This window comes from Pezoporus flaviventris, unplaced genomic scaffold, assembly GCF_033815535.1.
Source record: "Pezoporus flaviventris isolate CSIRO_AGI_PZ_B2104156 unplaced genomic scaffold, CSIRO_AGI_Pfla_v1 ptg000253l, whole genome shotgun sequence".
In the NCBI taxonomy this organism is placed as follows: domain Eukaryota; kingdom Metazoa; phylum Chordata; class Aves; order Psittaciformes; family Psittacidae; genus Pezoporus; species Pezoporus flaviventris.
This window is the reverse complement of record NW_026892800.1, coordinates 111,745-127,399: the sequence shown is the minus strand read 5'-3', so window position 1 is coordinate 127,399 and position 15,655 is coordinate 111,745. Positions and strand designations below refer to the sequence as shown.

At 56.2% G+C, this 15,655-nt stretch overlaps 2 protein-coding genes across 4 annotated transcripts in view; both read right to left on the bottom strand.

The window, feature by feature from the left end:
• The window catches only part of LGR6 (leucine rich repeat containing G protein-coupled receptor 6), a 109,397-nt gene extending 104,806 nt beyond the window's left edge, over positions 1-4,591 (bottom strand). The window contains exon 1 of the mRNA XM_061442810.1: positions 4,098-4,591. Coding sequence (XP_061298794.1) covers positions 4,098-4,441 — 344 coding nt within the window. The 5' untranslated portion in view covers positions 4,442-4,591. The remainder of the gene's footprint in view (positions 1-4,097) is intronic.
• A 5,383-nt stretch (positions 4,592-9,974) lies between these two features.
• The window catches only part of LOC133263129 (receptor-type tyrosine-protein phosphatase V-like), a 32,509-nt gene continuing 26,828 nt past the window's right edge, over positions 9,975-15,655 (bottom strand). For all 3 annotated transcript variants that reach the window (XM_061442777.1, XM_061442778.1, XM_061442779.1), the window contains exons 33-39: positions 15,334-15,424; positions 14,627-14,703; positions 14,185-14,319; positions 13,614-13,736; positions 12,997-13,154; positions 12,413-12,548; positions 9,975-10,568 (exon numbers count right to left, since the gene is read on the bottom strand). In XM_061442777.1, the coding sequence (XP_061298761.1) occupies positions 10,509-10,568; positions 12,413-12,548; positions 12,997-13,154; positions 13,614-13,736; positions 14,185-14,319; positions 14,627-14,703; positions 15,334-15,424 (780 nt within the window). In that variant the 3' untranslated portion in view covers positions 9,975-10,508. The remainder of the gene's footprint in view (positions 10,569-12,412; positions 12,549-12,996; positions 13,155-13,613; positions 13,737-14,184; positions 14,320-14,626; positions 14,704-15,333; positions 15,425-15,655) is intronic.

The following is a 15,655-nucleotide window of genomic DNA, read 5'->3' as shown; positions in this document are numbered from 1 at the left end:
CATGTTGCTTTTCAGTTTCTCTCACAGTTTACTCTCAAGCTGTGCCTGATTCCAAGGCTGCTTGGGTTGGTTTCCCCCTCGTTACAAGCTGGGGAGCACAGGGGTGGGAATTACATGGCTTCTGGTTAGTTTTCATCTGCCTTCCCCATAAGGGAAGCAGCAATAGAGTCTGTTGGACCCATGGCACCTGGGGCTTGGGCAGATCTTGGTTTGGCACACTTGGGTACCCCAAAGTGACAGGGTTCATTAGTGCTGGGAGATGCTTCCCCATGGGATCTTCAGCTCAGAGGAGAGCATGGATGACGCGGGGCCTGCAGACTCCCAGTGGGATGCTAAATTCCAAGCAATGGCTCAAAATGTCTCTGCAAAGCGAGAACAGCCCTGAAGGCTCCTGATCCCATTCACCTCAATGGAAACAGGGTGGGAATGAGAAGCATTTTGTCTGGGCAGCCTCCTGAGGTGCCTGGCACTATCCGGGAGCAGCCAGGCTCTGGGTGCTCTTTCTCTGCTGCTTTCTTTCTCCAAATCCTGCTGTGACAGCAACAGCCCAACAACCTCATCACCTGCCTTGTGCCCCAGGTGTTTGCTGACTTTCCAGGATAGAGCAACAGCATCACTCACAGTGAGCTGTGCAGTGAAGCCTTGCCTGGCTTCACTGCAAGGGGTGCATGGGGCCTGGGACAAGGACATGCAGTCATCGATGCTTCTGAGGAATGGGCACACAGCAGAGGGAGAGCCTGGTCCTCCGGGGACCTGGGACCCTGGGGAAGGGGGGGATGGCTCCTCCAGATGAGCTTTGAGCCATGGTGCTATTGATGTATTCTACAGGTTTGTGTCCTTCATCCTTATCACTTCCACTGCAGTATCCCCACTGTCCTGCATGTTCCCGTCTCCCATATTGCCATATTCCCTGCTCCTCCTCTGTCCCAAGCACTGCTCCTATGTTTGATCAGTCTTCACAAGAGGAGAAATGGATGAATGTTATTGCTGTCTGGGACTAACTACTGACTGGGACAATGTAGAGAAGATGGAGTGGATGTGCTGACCTTTAGTGTTTCATGGCTGGACTGTAAGGCCGGGCTAAGACACAGTTCGTACCCTCAACCCCTCCAATACATCATGCACTAAAGCTCCTTGCCGGTCGCCATGTGATGAGGCAGGCAGGTTGGTCTGCGCTGCTCCAGAGGAATGGGCTGTTGGAGCCAGCATGAGCCCTGATTGAGCTCAAGGATGCTGGCAGGAGCAACGCAGCCAGCAGGGACCTGTCACCTAACACGGACAACCCCAGCCGAGCTGCCAAGAGACAGCAGCGTGTCTAAGTGCCCGCCGGAGAGGTGCCCCTGAGGAGAGGTCACTGCTTCTCTCCCATCCCCCTGGCCACAGCTGCAGGCTCACCAGGGATGCCTCCATTGGTAAAGCTTGGATTTGGATGGAGGGATAAGGTGCGAGTTCAGGGAGGTACCAGAGTGAGCAAGGACAGGGTTCTTGGAGAGAGACAGGCACAGGGGAGGCACAGCATCGTCAGGATGGGGCATGAATGCGAGCTCCTTAGTGGGTGAGGCAGTGTCTAATCAGAGGTTATTACGAGGATCCTTTTGCACCTGAGGGAGTCCTGTTCCTTATAGAAAGGAGGACCGGTAACTTCCTTACAACACAGGGTATGGAGCAAAGAAGATGGAAAATATTGGGAGCAGCTTCCTTCAGCTCCACGCTCCCCGTTGCCATCACACAGCTGCTTTTCAGCTCTTGCAGATCTCCCTATAATCCTCGGCATTTCTTTACGTCTCTGAAGGTGATTTCCAAGGCTGAATTCACGTGAAGAACACAGATCCCTCTCCAATATCCATCCTTCCTGCAGCATTTATGCCGATTGGCTTTGAAAAAACAGCCCTGACTGCACACCTTGTAGCTGAGAAACTCACCGTGCCGAAGGCTGGCCAGGAAGGTGGTGGCAGAAGCAGGGAGGAAAGCCGGGGACAATTCCCTGCTCATCCTGCCTTCCTACCTCTGCCCAATCTCAGCCATTAACCAGCCATTACGGCAGTGTGTAACAGGCAGCAAACGCGCCGGTTTCCCCTCAAACAGGTCCAGCCCCAAGGGGAGGAGGGGAGCTCTGGACCCTCCAACACCTCCCTGGCTCTACCCGAGGCGTTTCGCACCGGGGGGTCCCTGCAGCCCCGCTCTTCCCGCACGGGGATGGGCGGCGCTGCGGGCGCAGCTCCCCCAAATCGCTGTCGTTGGCGCCCCCGTGTGAGCGGAGCGGCCGCCGGGGTTGCCCCGAGGGACGGGGAGCGCTGATGGGGCTTGCCCCGAGCACCAGCTCCCAGCCACATCCAGGGCTCTGCCAGCAGCAGCCGCAGTCGCCGGCAGCACCAGGCCGGGAGCATCTTTAAGCACCCACCCGCTGGGGTCCGTGCACGGGGAGAGCCGCAGCCCAGGGCTCAGTGTCCCTGCTCCGACCACCACGGTCAGAGGGAACGGGGCAGTGAGAGCCCTTTAACACCAAGCTGCCCTTGTTTCATGCAATGGAGCTGGCAGTGATGTGCTGCAGAGCCGCAGGGGCCTGGTCTTGTGATGACCGCAAGGATGGGCCGGGTGCTGAGCAGGGCTGCAAAGCTCTGCAGCCCCCCTGCTTACAGCCCCCTGCGCCAAGGCATGGTCAAGAGCCACAGTGACTTTGCACTCACAGGCAGCTGGCTCCAAACTTAGCCCCAGGATGTGTGCGGAGGGGACAGCTCTATACAGGACACACCTCATGTGACAAGTGCTCTGTGGTTCCTTGTCCCAGGGAAACATAGCTTGTATTGCACATTTCAATCATCTTTCATGCTGCCCAGTGAAAATCATCCTTTCCTGTCATATTTCTTTCTCAGCTGACCTAACACAGCTCTGGCTAGCAAATGGTTGGCACAAGACAAACCAATGCGATCCTCTGGCAAGCAGGTTGAGTGGAGAAGCTCTTATCCATCTGTGGCAGCTTCAGCCTGAAGCTGCAAAGCCCTTCCCGAATGAGTTAGGGTGCTCAGCTTTAACAGCTGAGTAACTGCCCATCAGGAGAAGCCAGCAACACCAGAAAGCCAGCGGCACGGGTTGCGTGCCACGTTGGGACAGCAGCTCCCTCGCAGCACGGTTGAACACAAACCGAACATCCCCAGCACTGCCTGGGGACCACCAGTTGTCCTCAATGGCTGTGGTGCACACAGCTTCCCTTGGCAGCACCTCAGCTGCATCCCTAGCTGGGACAGCCAAGGTCCTCAGCAGCCCATCTGCACAGATGAGGTTGCTGGCTGCAGCACCTCTGTGAATACAGGTGAGCATCTTCCCCAGCGCATGCCAGGTCCAGCTTGTCTCCCTAAGAGGTGTTTCCTCTCCTGGTCAAACCCTGAGATACTTCCATGGAGTCCTCTGCTCACCCTGAGGACATCCTCTGTCATCTCTAGTCAGATGGCATCACTGAGACCATCTCTGGGGCTAGAAACAAGCACACCAGAGCCCTGTGGCAGTGTAACCCATTGGGGTATTAAGACCAGAAAGGATGGGAAATACTCAGATCATTAAGAATGTAAAAGTAAACAAATAGCCAAAAATAACCCACCAAAAGCACCACACCTCTTTTAAGATTTTACTATTCGTTTTAAAGAGGCAGCTTGGACACTGCTGGTGGCCAGCTCAACCCAAACCCCCTCAGCTATCACAGCTATTGAAATGTTTGACAGAAGGACCCCAGAGCAGTTTGCACTAATTGCTCAGTATAAATACTCCATTATGTTCCCAGACAATCAGAATCCACCCAGCAAATCAGCTCCTCTGATCCACTGTAATCAAGAAGCAAAGCATGCATAACATTGCAATATAAACAGCATTTGCAGAGGGCTGCGGGGAGGAGGGGGAGCTGGCTTAGCTTGGCAGGTCCTGGAGCCATAGCTGCCTTTTTTTTCTTCTTTGCTGTTGTTTTGTTTTGCTTCTAATTTCCAGAGGAAATTCAATTTCAGGAAAATGTGGCAGAAGCTTCCAAGCTGCAGGAACGCTGCAGCTGGGCAAGGGATCCGGGGAAAGCGTTGCAAACCAACCCCAAACCCAGCAAGGGCTGTACTTACAGGTAAGCTGTTAGAGGGCTCAGGTTGGCCGGGACCTCCGAAAGCCCCAGCTCGGAGCAGTCCACCGAGAGCACGATGCCATCCTCTTCGCAGTGGCACTGGGGTGGGCACGAGGGTGCAGCACCTTGCTCTGCAGGCACCGCCTGGACGCTGGTGGAAGAGGCCAGGAGAATGCCCCAGAAGAAGAGCGTGTCCATCCTTGCCTGCACCGGTGCCGCCGGCTCGCCCCGGTGCTGCGGCTCGGCTGGATGGAGGGCAGCGATCCTGCTGCCTCGCGTGCAGCGGGCAGGGTACCGCCGGCAGGTCGGAGTGAGGTAAGGATGCAGCCAGGGAAGGGGAGGCATTGTTGAATGATCTTGGTTATTGGGTTTCAAGGGCTGGGCAGGGGCGTGAGATGCTCCAATGGGAGGAGTTAAACTTTCTACTCTTTTTCCCTCTCTCTCTCCCTCTCGGAGCTGGCAGGAATTTCATTCAAAGGGAAGGAAGGGGGAAAGAAAAAACCTCAACAAATAAAGAGTTGTTCAGAGCTCTGGGACCTGCACTTGCTTGGGTCCAATGCTGCTGTGGGATAGGGCAGGGGAAGGCAAAGCTGGCTCTGACAGGGCAGAGGATTTTAACTACAAAGGCAGGAGTACCCAACCGGCACTTCAAGGGCTCCAGACTTCGGGACGCTGAAATTCAACCCCAATTAAAGGACTCTGTGTGTCTGTGCTGGCTGCTAACCCCAGCTGCAACCGAAAGTCAGGGAGTGAGGAGCTCGCAATGAGCTGCTTGCTGAAGAGACCATGCCCAGGGCTGTGGGGTTGTCCTGGACTTGGACCCTCACCCACGAGCAGCCTCCTTGCTGTCCCCATGTGGGGCAGGGGCTGGGTGGGGGATGCCGGGGGATGGAGCAGCAGTGGCATGGTGGGAACTCAGTGGGACCTCTCCAGGGCACTGGGATGTGGTCCTCTTGCTTGCTATGGCTTTGCCCAGGTCATGATCGAGTGCGTGTGTGAGCTGTGTTTGCAGGAGCTGCACAGCACTGATGCCACAAGCAGGCAGCTGGTTTGCTCCTAGGCTGGAGGTCAAAGTAGAGGAATAGTCCATTGAATGGGGGTTTTAAGACTGGAGCAGGCCTGTGCCAGTGCAGCCCAGAGGGTTTGGGGTGTCCTGAGACATGTGGGATGTGCATCAGAACACGATTTCTTCCTGCTTGGGTGTCAAAGAACTACCAAGTTCTGTGGCAGCAGAAGCAGCTGCTTAGAAAAGGGCATGGGATCTGCAATGATTTAATTGGAATGAAGCCCCTTCCATCATGAGCACTTCTGGAGGTGTCATTAATTAGATGTTTGTGGTGTGTTTTGACAGCTCCAAATGTAAAACACTACTTGGTGCAGAGATGGGAAGCCCTCCTTGGAGAGAGGGTTCCTCGGGTTCCTTGACAAGCTTCTCCTCCCCTGCTCTGTCGCAGGCCTTTAGCATGGCCTGAAATGGTCAGATTTGCTCTGACAGCACCCAGGAACTTGGTGTCAGTTTGGAGGAGGTGTCAGGCCCATCCCTCTGCTCCTGCCTGCAGCAGCAGCTTTTATCTACAACTTCCCTGTCCCTCTGCAGCCTAAGAGCAGCCAGACACCAACGGCATTGGGAGCAGACACCAACGGCATTGGGAGCTCCTGACAGCTTCTCACTTAATGCGTTCTCCCTGGGGATCCAGAACTCTGGCAAAGCTCACTATTAATAGAGCTCTTCAAAAGATCACACTAAAGAGATTCCTATTGAGAGCTGCCATTCTGCTGAAACAGAGCCATTTCCTCAGGAAGGCATTGACTGCAATGACATTTTTCATGTTGTTTTTGGAGCGACACAGCCTGAATTTGGAGGCTCTGCTCTGTGGGGCTCACTTTGCTGTAACGTTTCTGTTTTGCTTTTCATTCCAGCCTGGCTGCGGTGTTTCATTTCCATGTCTCGTTTCTCTGACACCTGATAATAGATGGTAATATTAAAGTGCTCACTTCTTCCAGCGTGTCGCCCGGCTCCTGGCAAAACCGAGTCTGGGAGTCAAGTTGTTGGGAGCAGAAAGCGTTGCTGTTCCCATGGTAAACCTGGGATTTCAGAGTCCCCCTGGGGTGGAAGTGGCACGTTCCAGCCAGCTCTTACTGAAGCTGTGATTTGCTGCCAGTACTGCAGGCTGCACCGGGGCCCTTTTTGAAGGCACCGGGAGCTCCCGGTCCAGCTCATCCCTGTGAACGCGAGTGGATGCTCCTCTGCCCGGCTCACCCGCGTTGGTGTGTTGGCCTCTAGCGGCAGGCTGCGCTATGGGGAGCTGAAGAGCTCTGCTCCGTAGCAAGCAGAGCAGCATCGCCCGCTCCCTGCGCTGCAGCTGCATCAGCCAGGCCCCCAACAGGCGCTGCTGCACCCCATCCGCAGAGACCTGCTTTTAAAGGATGGAGCTGAGGCTTTGGGATCACATCCCAGGGCTTTGTGGCTGAGCATGGGACCTTAGCACGGGGTAGCTCTGGGTGCCAGGTGACATCCCAGGTGCTATTTCTCCTGCTGCTTCCACACTGCATGGCTCTCAGGTCTTCCTGCAGCTGGCTTAAAAGCAGGGAAAAAACCCACCTTGGGAAAATCCAGAGTACAGCCTAAATGGGGAGCAGAGTCCAGTTCATGTGAGCTACTGCAAGCTCCTATGGGGCAACCGATGGTGCCTGCTGCAGCAGGGGGTGGATGGGGGGCTGCAGGAAGGTCTGGTGCCAATGAAGTGTCACAGAGTGAAGGATGGTTCCTCCCTGATGCCCAGGGCACAGAACAGCACGAGCCTCAGGCACTTCGACTCCCTGCTCTGGAGGCATCGCTTCCAAGAAGCCATGAGGCAACCCGAGCAGAGCTGCAGAGCTAGTTAGAAGCTCTGATAGAACCAGAGCTGTGGTTCAGTGTCCTACGTGCTTGAAGACCTTTCTTTTTGGACTGCCAGCATCAAGCGGGTCAGGGAGCCAAAGCCATGGCAAGCCCATCACATGCAAGAGCAGGATGTGAAAGAGGGAACCTCAGCTCTGATCTTACTTGGCTGTCCCAGGGGGAATTCCTCTTTCATTTCAGACCTACCTTGGATCTGCCTGGCCCTAGCACTTCTGCTCTCCAGGAGGTGCCTGACAGCAGCAGCTGGTGAAAGACAGCGCTGGAGATCCTGGGGAGGAATAGGCTGCAGTCCTGCTGCTCCTGGTGCTGGTACGGCTCAGGTGGAAGACCCGTAAGCAGTTATGGCATCCTCACACTACGGCTACAGCTGGGGCAGCCACAGCCTGTTATCAGGCACCTAATATCATGGAGGTCCCCAGCTTGGAATGTGGCAGGGTGCCATGGGCCCTGTTACTGTTGTGTGAAGACTTGGTAGCTGCTGGACTCCCTGGGCCCTGGTGGGAGCTGAGGACATGGGAAAGACTAGGGCAGAGGAGAAGCTGTGGTGCCCTGGAAGCCACCAGCAGGTTCTCACAGCTGTGGGTCCCCAGGAGATGCAGGAGTTGGGTCCCCACCTCTCCTGCCACTTTGCATTGCTAACCCATCCTGCCCCTGCTCTGGCAGCCATGGGAAGGGGGGGGTTCAAATGACCCCTCATTGTCCTGCTCATTCCAGGGTCTTGGCATCACGGGGGCTGACGGAGGAGGGTGGTGGTTGGACGCTGCCAGGCTGGAGCAGGCTATGGAGACCACCATGGCACGGTGCAGAGCGCGCTGGGCGGCCCGACCTGGAGGCTTGTTTTGTTCTGCTGTTTTGTTGTCTCTTTCGTGGCTCCGAGCTGCAGAGCTGGAAAATCGTTCCCTCAAACCGCAGCTCCCCCCGACGCCCTCTGGAAGCAGCTGTGGGTCCAGCCTCCAGCAGCAGTGGGGGGGAGGTCGTCAATTCATCGTCATCACCAAGGCAGCCTCCTTCCAGACAGGATCTGGAGCACGGAGCAGGAGGCTCCAGCCATACCCAGCTCCCTGGGTGAAACCTGCGGGCCAGTTTATGTGACCAATGCCTGTCCCATTGATGGGAAGGTCCCTTCGTACCTACCACAGCAGCTGTGCTTTAGCTTCAGATGGCTGCAGGTTCACCTGTGAACGCTGCTGTGTTGTGCTAGCCAGATGTGAGGCTCTGGGACCACTCGCTCCCAGGCTTTTGGAAGCTCTGCAGACAGCAGCATGCCTCCCCCATCGTGGCTTTCACTTGCTTCCTTATGACCCTCACCATTCCGTGCCACAAGTCCTGTGTCTGTGCATCCAGCATGCATGCCTGTGTTCAGCTGTGCCCCGGACTGCCATCTCTCTGCATGGACACACAGGAGACCATAGGTGCTTTCCCAAAGGACTGCAGAAGGATCCTGGTGCAGTAGCCCACATGGGAAGGCAGACGGACTGATGTGCAGAACTGAGCCCTGCTGACATGAGAGATGCTGCGGGGTAGGTGCCAGCAGAACTCACCCCTCATCTTGCTTGGTCTTGCCATCAGCTAAGGGTAAAGTGGAGGGTGGCCAAGATGTCTCATGTGGATGTTATCCTGCTCTTCTCCATGAAAGTCAAGAGCCCACAGTCAGCCCCTGGGAACGCTGTCCTGTTCTGAGGCCTCTCTCCTGTGCCACAAGATGTAGAGCCAGACTCGGGCCATCTCCATAGGGAACATGGCTTTGAGCAAAGCCCCAGGCATAACGACTCTGACAGAGGGCAGCTCTGATTGCAGAAAATTAGAAGAGAGAGGCTGTGGAGTTCCTGCCCTACCTTATCCTTCACCTCTTCACTCTCACTTGTTCAACAGCATCAGCATGGAGATGCTGGACTTGGATCCAGTTCATCTCGCCCCTGTTTGAGGGAATGAGCACCAGTTCTTTCCCTACATCAGCAGCTCCTGTGTGGAGAGCTCTGTCTTTATGCTTTGCAAGTCAGCTGTGCTGCGGCGAAGGCAGTGAGGAGAGGACCCTTCCCTAGAGGGATGTGAGCTGTTGGGAAGAAGTATCAGCACTTTCAGCATCCTTGCAGGGTTTGTTAGAATGGACTTGAGGCTCCTGGCAATAATGTCCTGTAGCCCAGGAACTGTTTTTAAGGCTGGCTGGAGGTGGAGGGTGGAAGCTGGACATAAGGGTTGTTTGATGGAGTCCTAAGAAGGATGTGCCCGTGTGTATATGGCAGCAGGGCAGATGTGCTTTGAGATTCCCCTGTCCTGGGAGCTCACCCAGACACTGGTGAGATCCTGTGCTTTTGGGCCGGTCCAAACCTCACCAGCCGATGCGCTCAAACATGGCCAGAGCACGGGCACATCCTTCTCTGGACCACATTGATTCTGCAGCTTGCTTGCTCTATGCCAGGCCTCCAGCACACACCGGTGTGCTCTCCCACGGTGCCCCAGGAGAACAGGACAGGGGCTGCTGCTGCGAGGTGCACACAGCATGAGCAGGACACAGCCTGACCACCACTCGTGCCCACCAGGCTGGGGGGTCACTGGGAGAGAACATTGACCCCCACCGTGACGCCCACCCTGCAGCACAAGCATAGTTTAGGAGTTACTGATGACCTGAAAGCCATAAAGCCACCGGGCTTCCCATGAGCATAAGGCCAAGTGCCAGACTCTTCCCAAGACAAAACCATAAATCCTTTTGTGCACATAAGAATATCCACTGAGATTTTCAGGCCTTTTTTTTCCATGTTGAAAGCATGCACAAATCCTCCTGGAGAGCTCTTGGCATCCAACCAGAAGCAGAAACACCACAAGCCACTGCGATGCTCACTTATATGCAGGCTGAGCAGCAAGTGTCCTGCCCCGTCATGCTGGTGGGTTACCCTGGGATGAAGGTGGCTGGGGACACAATGCCCGTTTGATCTCAGCATTGCCGAGACCCCACAAAAGCCAACCCGCCCTGACAAGCACACTCTACCCTAGGGCTATTTGCACTTCAGACATCCATCAGCTGAGACAAGCCAGCTCCCACCACGCTCTGCCCACAGCAGGGTCTGAGACCTCAACACCTCTGGTACCCACAGGCACATGGAGACCACAGGCCCGGTGCTTGCGTCAGACTCAGGAGCCTCTGGCTGCCTCTTCTGTGCTGAGGGGCAAGAGCAATGCAGAGCCCCCAGCACAGCGCAGTGGGGTTGACAAACCTTCCAGGCACCAGGAATCCCGGGGGATAGACAAAGCAGGGGAGCATCACACCCAGCCCATCACCATGTCTGCAGCAAGGGGCAACAGCAGCCTGTGGCGGGACAGCACTGCCCATCAGCTGCACAGCAAGTTCATGTCACTGATAACACTGCACAGTGACAGTGCCAGAGCATCCCCTCTCGCTGCAGGGCTCACTATGTGTCAGCAGCCCCATGGTGCTCTCACCCCACCTCCTGGCTATGGACAGGACCCCATAGAGGTGGAGGGCAGGAGGGTGCCAGGAAGTGCCGAGCGGTGTTAGGGCTGCTTCTGAGCGATGATGTCCCGGATGCAGGTGTACAGGAACACGTACTGGTCCTGGAAGACAGAAAACGGGCTGCAGTCAGGTTTGTGACAGGCACATCCAGCTTGCAGACTAACCCTGCAATTTGCCTCAAAAGATCCTAATTTAGTGTCCGATGGCAGAGCAGGATGTGCTCTCCCAAGTGATGCACATGTTTGTCCTGTGTCCCCAGAGCTGATGAGAAAAGAATTGGGCCTGGAGTTATAGTTCCACCACGTTTGTTTCCTCCTGCTTCATCCCCCCTGTTTGAGAAGAGGAGGAACAGTGTCATCTGCCTTCCTCAAAGTGCCCCAGTGGCTCTTGGACACACCGTGCATAGTGTTTGCATCCAAAACAAGACTGAAGAGCAACCCCAGTGATGCTGCAGGACAGCAAGCAGGGAGAGCTCTGCCCTGCTGGGGGGCACAGGGTCTGGCAATGACCTGAGGCCAGGAGGAAAGCCCTCTGGAGCAGGACTTTCCCTTGGTGGTAGCCTCAGTACCCAAGCCAAGTGCTGACAGGGGATCAGGGTAGATCTCTGCGAGCTCTCAGAGGCAGGTAAGAAGCTTTGCTCAAATGCCGGGATGCTCCAAAGTGATGCTCGGCTATAAAACACCCAGGACTGACCCACCGCCATGGCAGGGCTCTGGGGGAACACAGCAAAGGTAACTGAGGTTGTGCACAAACAGGGCCAGCCTGCAGACGGTGTGGGTCGAAATCACAGGGCAGCCAGGAAAGAGGAATTAGGGCCTTGACAAGGGGCCTCCGAGCAGCTCGCTCATGCGCTGGCTAAGCTGCAAGTCACGAGGAGCCTCCTCCCTGCCGGCAGTGGGTTTAGCCCCACTGAAGTGCTGGGAAAGCCACAGATCACACAATGTCTGTGGGTCCAGGTCACCCACAGCGTGTTTTCAATGACCCTGGCCTGATTGTGAGGTCTGGAGTGACATCCTGGGATTGACTTCAGTCCAGGCACACTCAGCGCCTGGCCAAGTGCAAGGAAGACTATGTCCCCAGAGACACGCACCATGCTGGGACTGGGGGTGCTTAAATACCCAGTGGTTATCCATGGGCAATCCCTCATCTTCCCCCTTGTTTGGATGCTAAATTCCCCCGAATATCAGCTGGTGCCCCCAGTATAAAGGGGTCCTGGCAAGCCCCCATGGGGATGGCAGCAGCTGGCACCCACACGGCAGCAGTGTGGGGCTGAAGGGCAACCCTGCCTGTCCTTCATTGGGATCAAAGCAACCCCTGCTCACAGCAAGGTGCGGAGGCAGCGGCTTTTGATGGGCGTTTGCTGTGAGTTTATGGGCACATCGTGTCACTGCCTGCAGGACCGCTGCCAAAATACAAAGCAGCTCTGAAGCAGGGACCCTCCTCCGGCTCCCACTGCGCTCATGGCTCGCATCAGTGAAGCACACAGTGAGCTCCTGCAGTGGGGTAGCCCCAGAGAGATTTGCCCCAGTTCTGCTGTCCCCTGTGGGGAGGGTTTCATGGGATGCTCCTCATTCAGTGGTCATTCAGCAAATGAAAGCTCTGTCCAGAGGGCATCTGTGCCACCAGTGCCCATCAAGAGCAGCACACGCTGGAGGCCTGTGAGGCTGGGCTGGCACAGCACCATCAGATAGTGCCACAGCCCGTGGGGCTGCAGGGCAGCTGCCAACGTGGCAAGGTTTGTCATGTAGCATGAAAGCTCTTCCCTGGGAAAAGACAATGACCATAGCCTCTGGTGGCTGGCAGAGCTGCAGGATGGGGAGGAAGCATGGAATAAATCCCTGCATAGGCTGGATCGGCTCCCAGGTGGCAGGGAGCTCCTGGGCAGTGGGCAGCTCAGCATGACTGCTCTGTTCCCGGCCCATCACCCTTCCTCCTTCCCACCTACCAGGGTTGGGGTCATGAGACAGCAGCTCCTCGACACCTGGAGGGTCACACCGTAGATATCCACGGTTCTCTCCGCTCTCATCTGGTGCAACAGACAATCCAGGGAGATCAGCATCCCCATTTGGCTCACGCCACCACTGCAAGGGACAAGGGAGGGTCACTGACGTCAGGCCAGGCTGAGCTCAGCCTTTATGGAAGTGGGCACGAGCCCAGGAAGTCATAAGCTCCATGAAGAGAACATGCAGGGTATGGTATGGTGGGGATAGAGGACTGTGAGCACTGGTGGAGGTGGCAGGGAGGCCTTTGCTGACGTGGGAGATGGGACCCCAAAGTGCCCATTGAAGAAGCCTGCAGCATCCAGCCTACCCTGCCCTGCTGAGCTGTGCATCCCTCACCCAAGCCAGCGCTGCTGATACACCAGTTGTGGTGGCTCTTGTGGGGCTGTGCTGCAAGCAGTTGAGGATGCCAGGGCTGCTCCCAGGATCCTAGCCCAGGGTTTGGTGGTGGCCATGGCAAGGTGCTGTGCAGCCTGGTGGGCACCAGCTCTGCAAGGCTGCCCATGGATGCAGCAGTACCGTGATGTACCTGCAGTGCAGCAGGAGAGGACCGGCTCGCTTTCGGTGGGGCATGCACCGTGTGACAGCAGTGAGGAGCTCCACCAGGCTCTGCGCATCCGGCTGCTTCTTGCTGCTCCAGAGCGTATACAGGAACTGCTGTACCTGCCTCTCCTTTGCTTTCTTCTCCTGGCGAGACACAGAGAGTTGACAAGTCTGATGGGTGAGTTTAGATGCATAGGGGTCCCAGCTCCCCACTCCTTAGGCTGCCACAGGCTTTCCTGAGCTCTAGCCTCTACAAAGCTGTGCAGTCTCTGCTGAGGCACTGCCCATCACTTGTGCAGTGGGAACGGTGCCTCCTTCCCCACAGCACCCTGCCTCTTGAGAGGGAGGCTGAGAACAAGGGGTGGCTTTCTCAAAGGTCAGAGCTATCAGCAAGGGGTGGCAGAAGCCTCTCTTGCGCATCTCCTATGTCCATGCAGCCTAAGTTCTGGGTGCTGCAGTCTAGATTCCCTCCTGCATTGATGGACTGCCAGCACTTCCTGCTCAGACAAGTCTCTGTGGACCTTTCAACCCTTGCCTACAGATCTCCTCAGCAGTGAAGAACACCCAAGCAGTGGGATCCAGGCCAGCCCCATTGACACGTACATGTTTCATTTTGAGCTGGGTACACCTCCATCCAGACACAACCTTCTCTGTGCCACACTGGATGTTCAGCATCTTTGTGCAGAGAGAGTCTCCTTCCAGGGGCCAGCACACCTCACTTGGGACCTGTGGGCAACAGCAAGTTTGGTTTCATGTTGACAGCTCCCATCTTTCACATCAGCCACCACCTGAGGGGTCTGTGATGGGGCTGGACCGAGAGCACCCCCAGCATCACTCCATGGCAGTTCATCTCCTAGCTAAACCCTGGGGGAGTTTGGGAGCAGACTGCAGTGAGCTTCCCTGTTAGCACAGAGCTGCCTGGCTCTCCACCTCGGCTGGTCAGGGGTCCTTGGGTGCCAGGGAGATGCAGCTTGCAGAGCCCAGGGCCATGGATGGCACGGTGAGCAGACAGAACCTGTCCCCTGCGACTAGCTGTGGGAGCATTTTGACACAGGAAAGGCTTGGCTTTAGCTAAGCTGGACCTGCACTGAGGCATCAGTGAAAAGCATTCCAGTTTTAGAGCTTCCAACCCCATTAAACAAATCCCTGCCCTGCCGTGGCACAGGCACCTTACCTCCCCCTTCTCCTGCCAGGGCAGGAGCGTTAGGATGGTGTGAACATCCTGCTCCCACACCAGGGTCCAGAAGTCCTCCATGGCCAACTTGTCAGGCCCCTGCACAGCCAGATACTCCCTGCTGGAGCTGCAGCCCTGAGTGGGGAACGAGAACATCACTTTCCTGCTGGAGAGGGTGGCACAGGCATCCCAGTCAGCCCAGGCGACTGCAGCCAAGAACAGAAGGGAAGCTCTGGGGGTGAGGAAGCAAGGAGAGATGAGAAAGCACCAGGGGAGGGAAGCAAGGAGAGCCCAAACTGGGCAGGTGAGGGAAGACACATCCTCAGTCCCCTCTTGTCCACACAGGATCACAGCGGCAGTCACCAGCGGAGCTGTGCAGGGACAAGATGAGGAAGGGAGACCCAGGCACAGGGGTGGGCATTGCTGCTGGGGGTACACTCACCGGGACGTGCCACACCTGCAGGAGACCTGAGAAAGGGCCCTGTTCCAGCAGGGAGAACTTCACTCTGGAGCGATCATCTGCAAAACACACGGAGGTGGAGGGACCAGGGCAGCCTCGTGCCCACAGCCACACAAATCCAACCCCACATCCACTATTTCTCTGCGAAGGTGCTCCCCTCTGCTCTGCTCCTCTGCAGCTCATGGGTGCTGCTCCCAAAAGACAGGTACCGACCCCAAACTCCTGCTCAAAGCAGAGATGCAGAGTGCAGGTAGCTCAGTATAAGCCAATGGAGAGCTGCTTATCTCCAAGGATGGAGAGCCTGCAGATGCCTTGTTCCAGTCTCTGGTCACCTTTGTGGAAATCATTTGTCTTCGTATAGAGTTAGATTACCCTTCCCAATCATCCCCATTGCCTCTTGCCCTTCACAGTGCACTTCTGAGAAGCCTCTACATTTTCTCTGTGCCCTCCCAGCAGGCAGTTTAAGATGGCAACAAGATTTCCCCCTTGCCTTCTCTCCTCCAGGCTGGACAAACCCACCTATCTCAGTCCCATGCTTCACATGTTCCATCCCCAAAACAACCCTTGGAGCCTTCTGTTGAACCCAATGCAGTGGTGTCCAAGTATTGTCTTGTGGAGCACCAGCCCTGGTCCAGCCTGGCTCCACACAGGTACAGGAAGGAAAGGTTGGTAGGTGTCACAGCACTTACAGGGGAGGATGCTGGAGGAGGGCCGTGCCTGCTGGGTGCCTGAAGATGGTGTTGCAGAGCTGGCTTCTTCCTTGACGACCTCTAGGAGGTTCTGCCAGAGTGGAAGCGGAGGAAGAGGTGAGCAGGGAAGGATCAGGAGGAACTGGGGACTCCAGGGCTCAGCAGAGGGGGGTCATCACTGCACATGCAGAAGCCTTACGAGGGGTGCAATGGGACCACCTCTGAGCAGTGCAGGATGTGTGAGGGAGCTCCGTGCCTGGGGATGCGATGCCACGGAGAGGGATGCAGCCAAGAACGTGGGACCCACTTGGGATGCACTTGC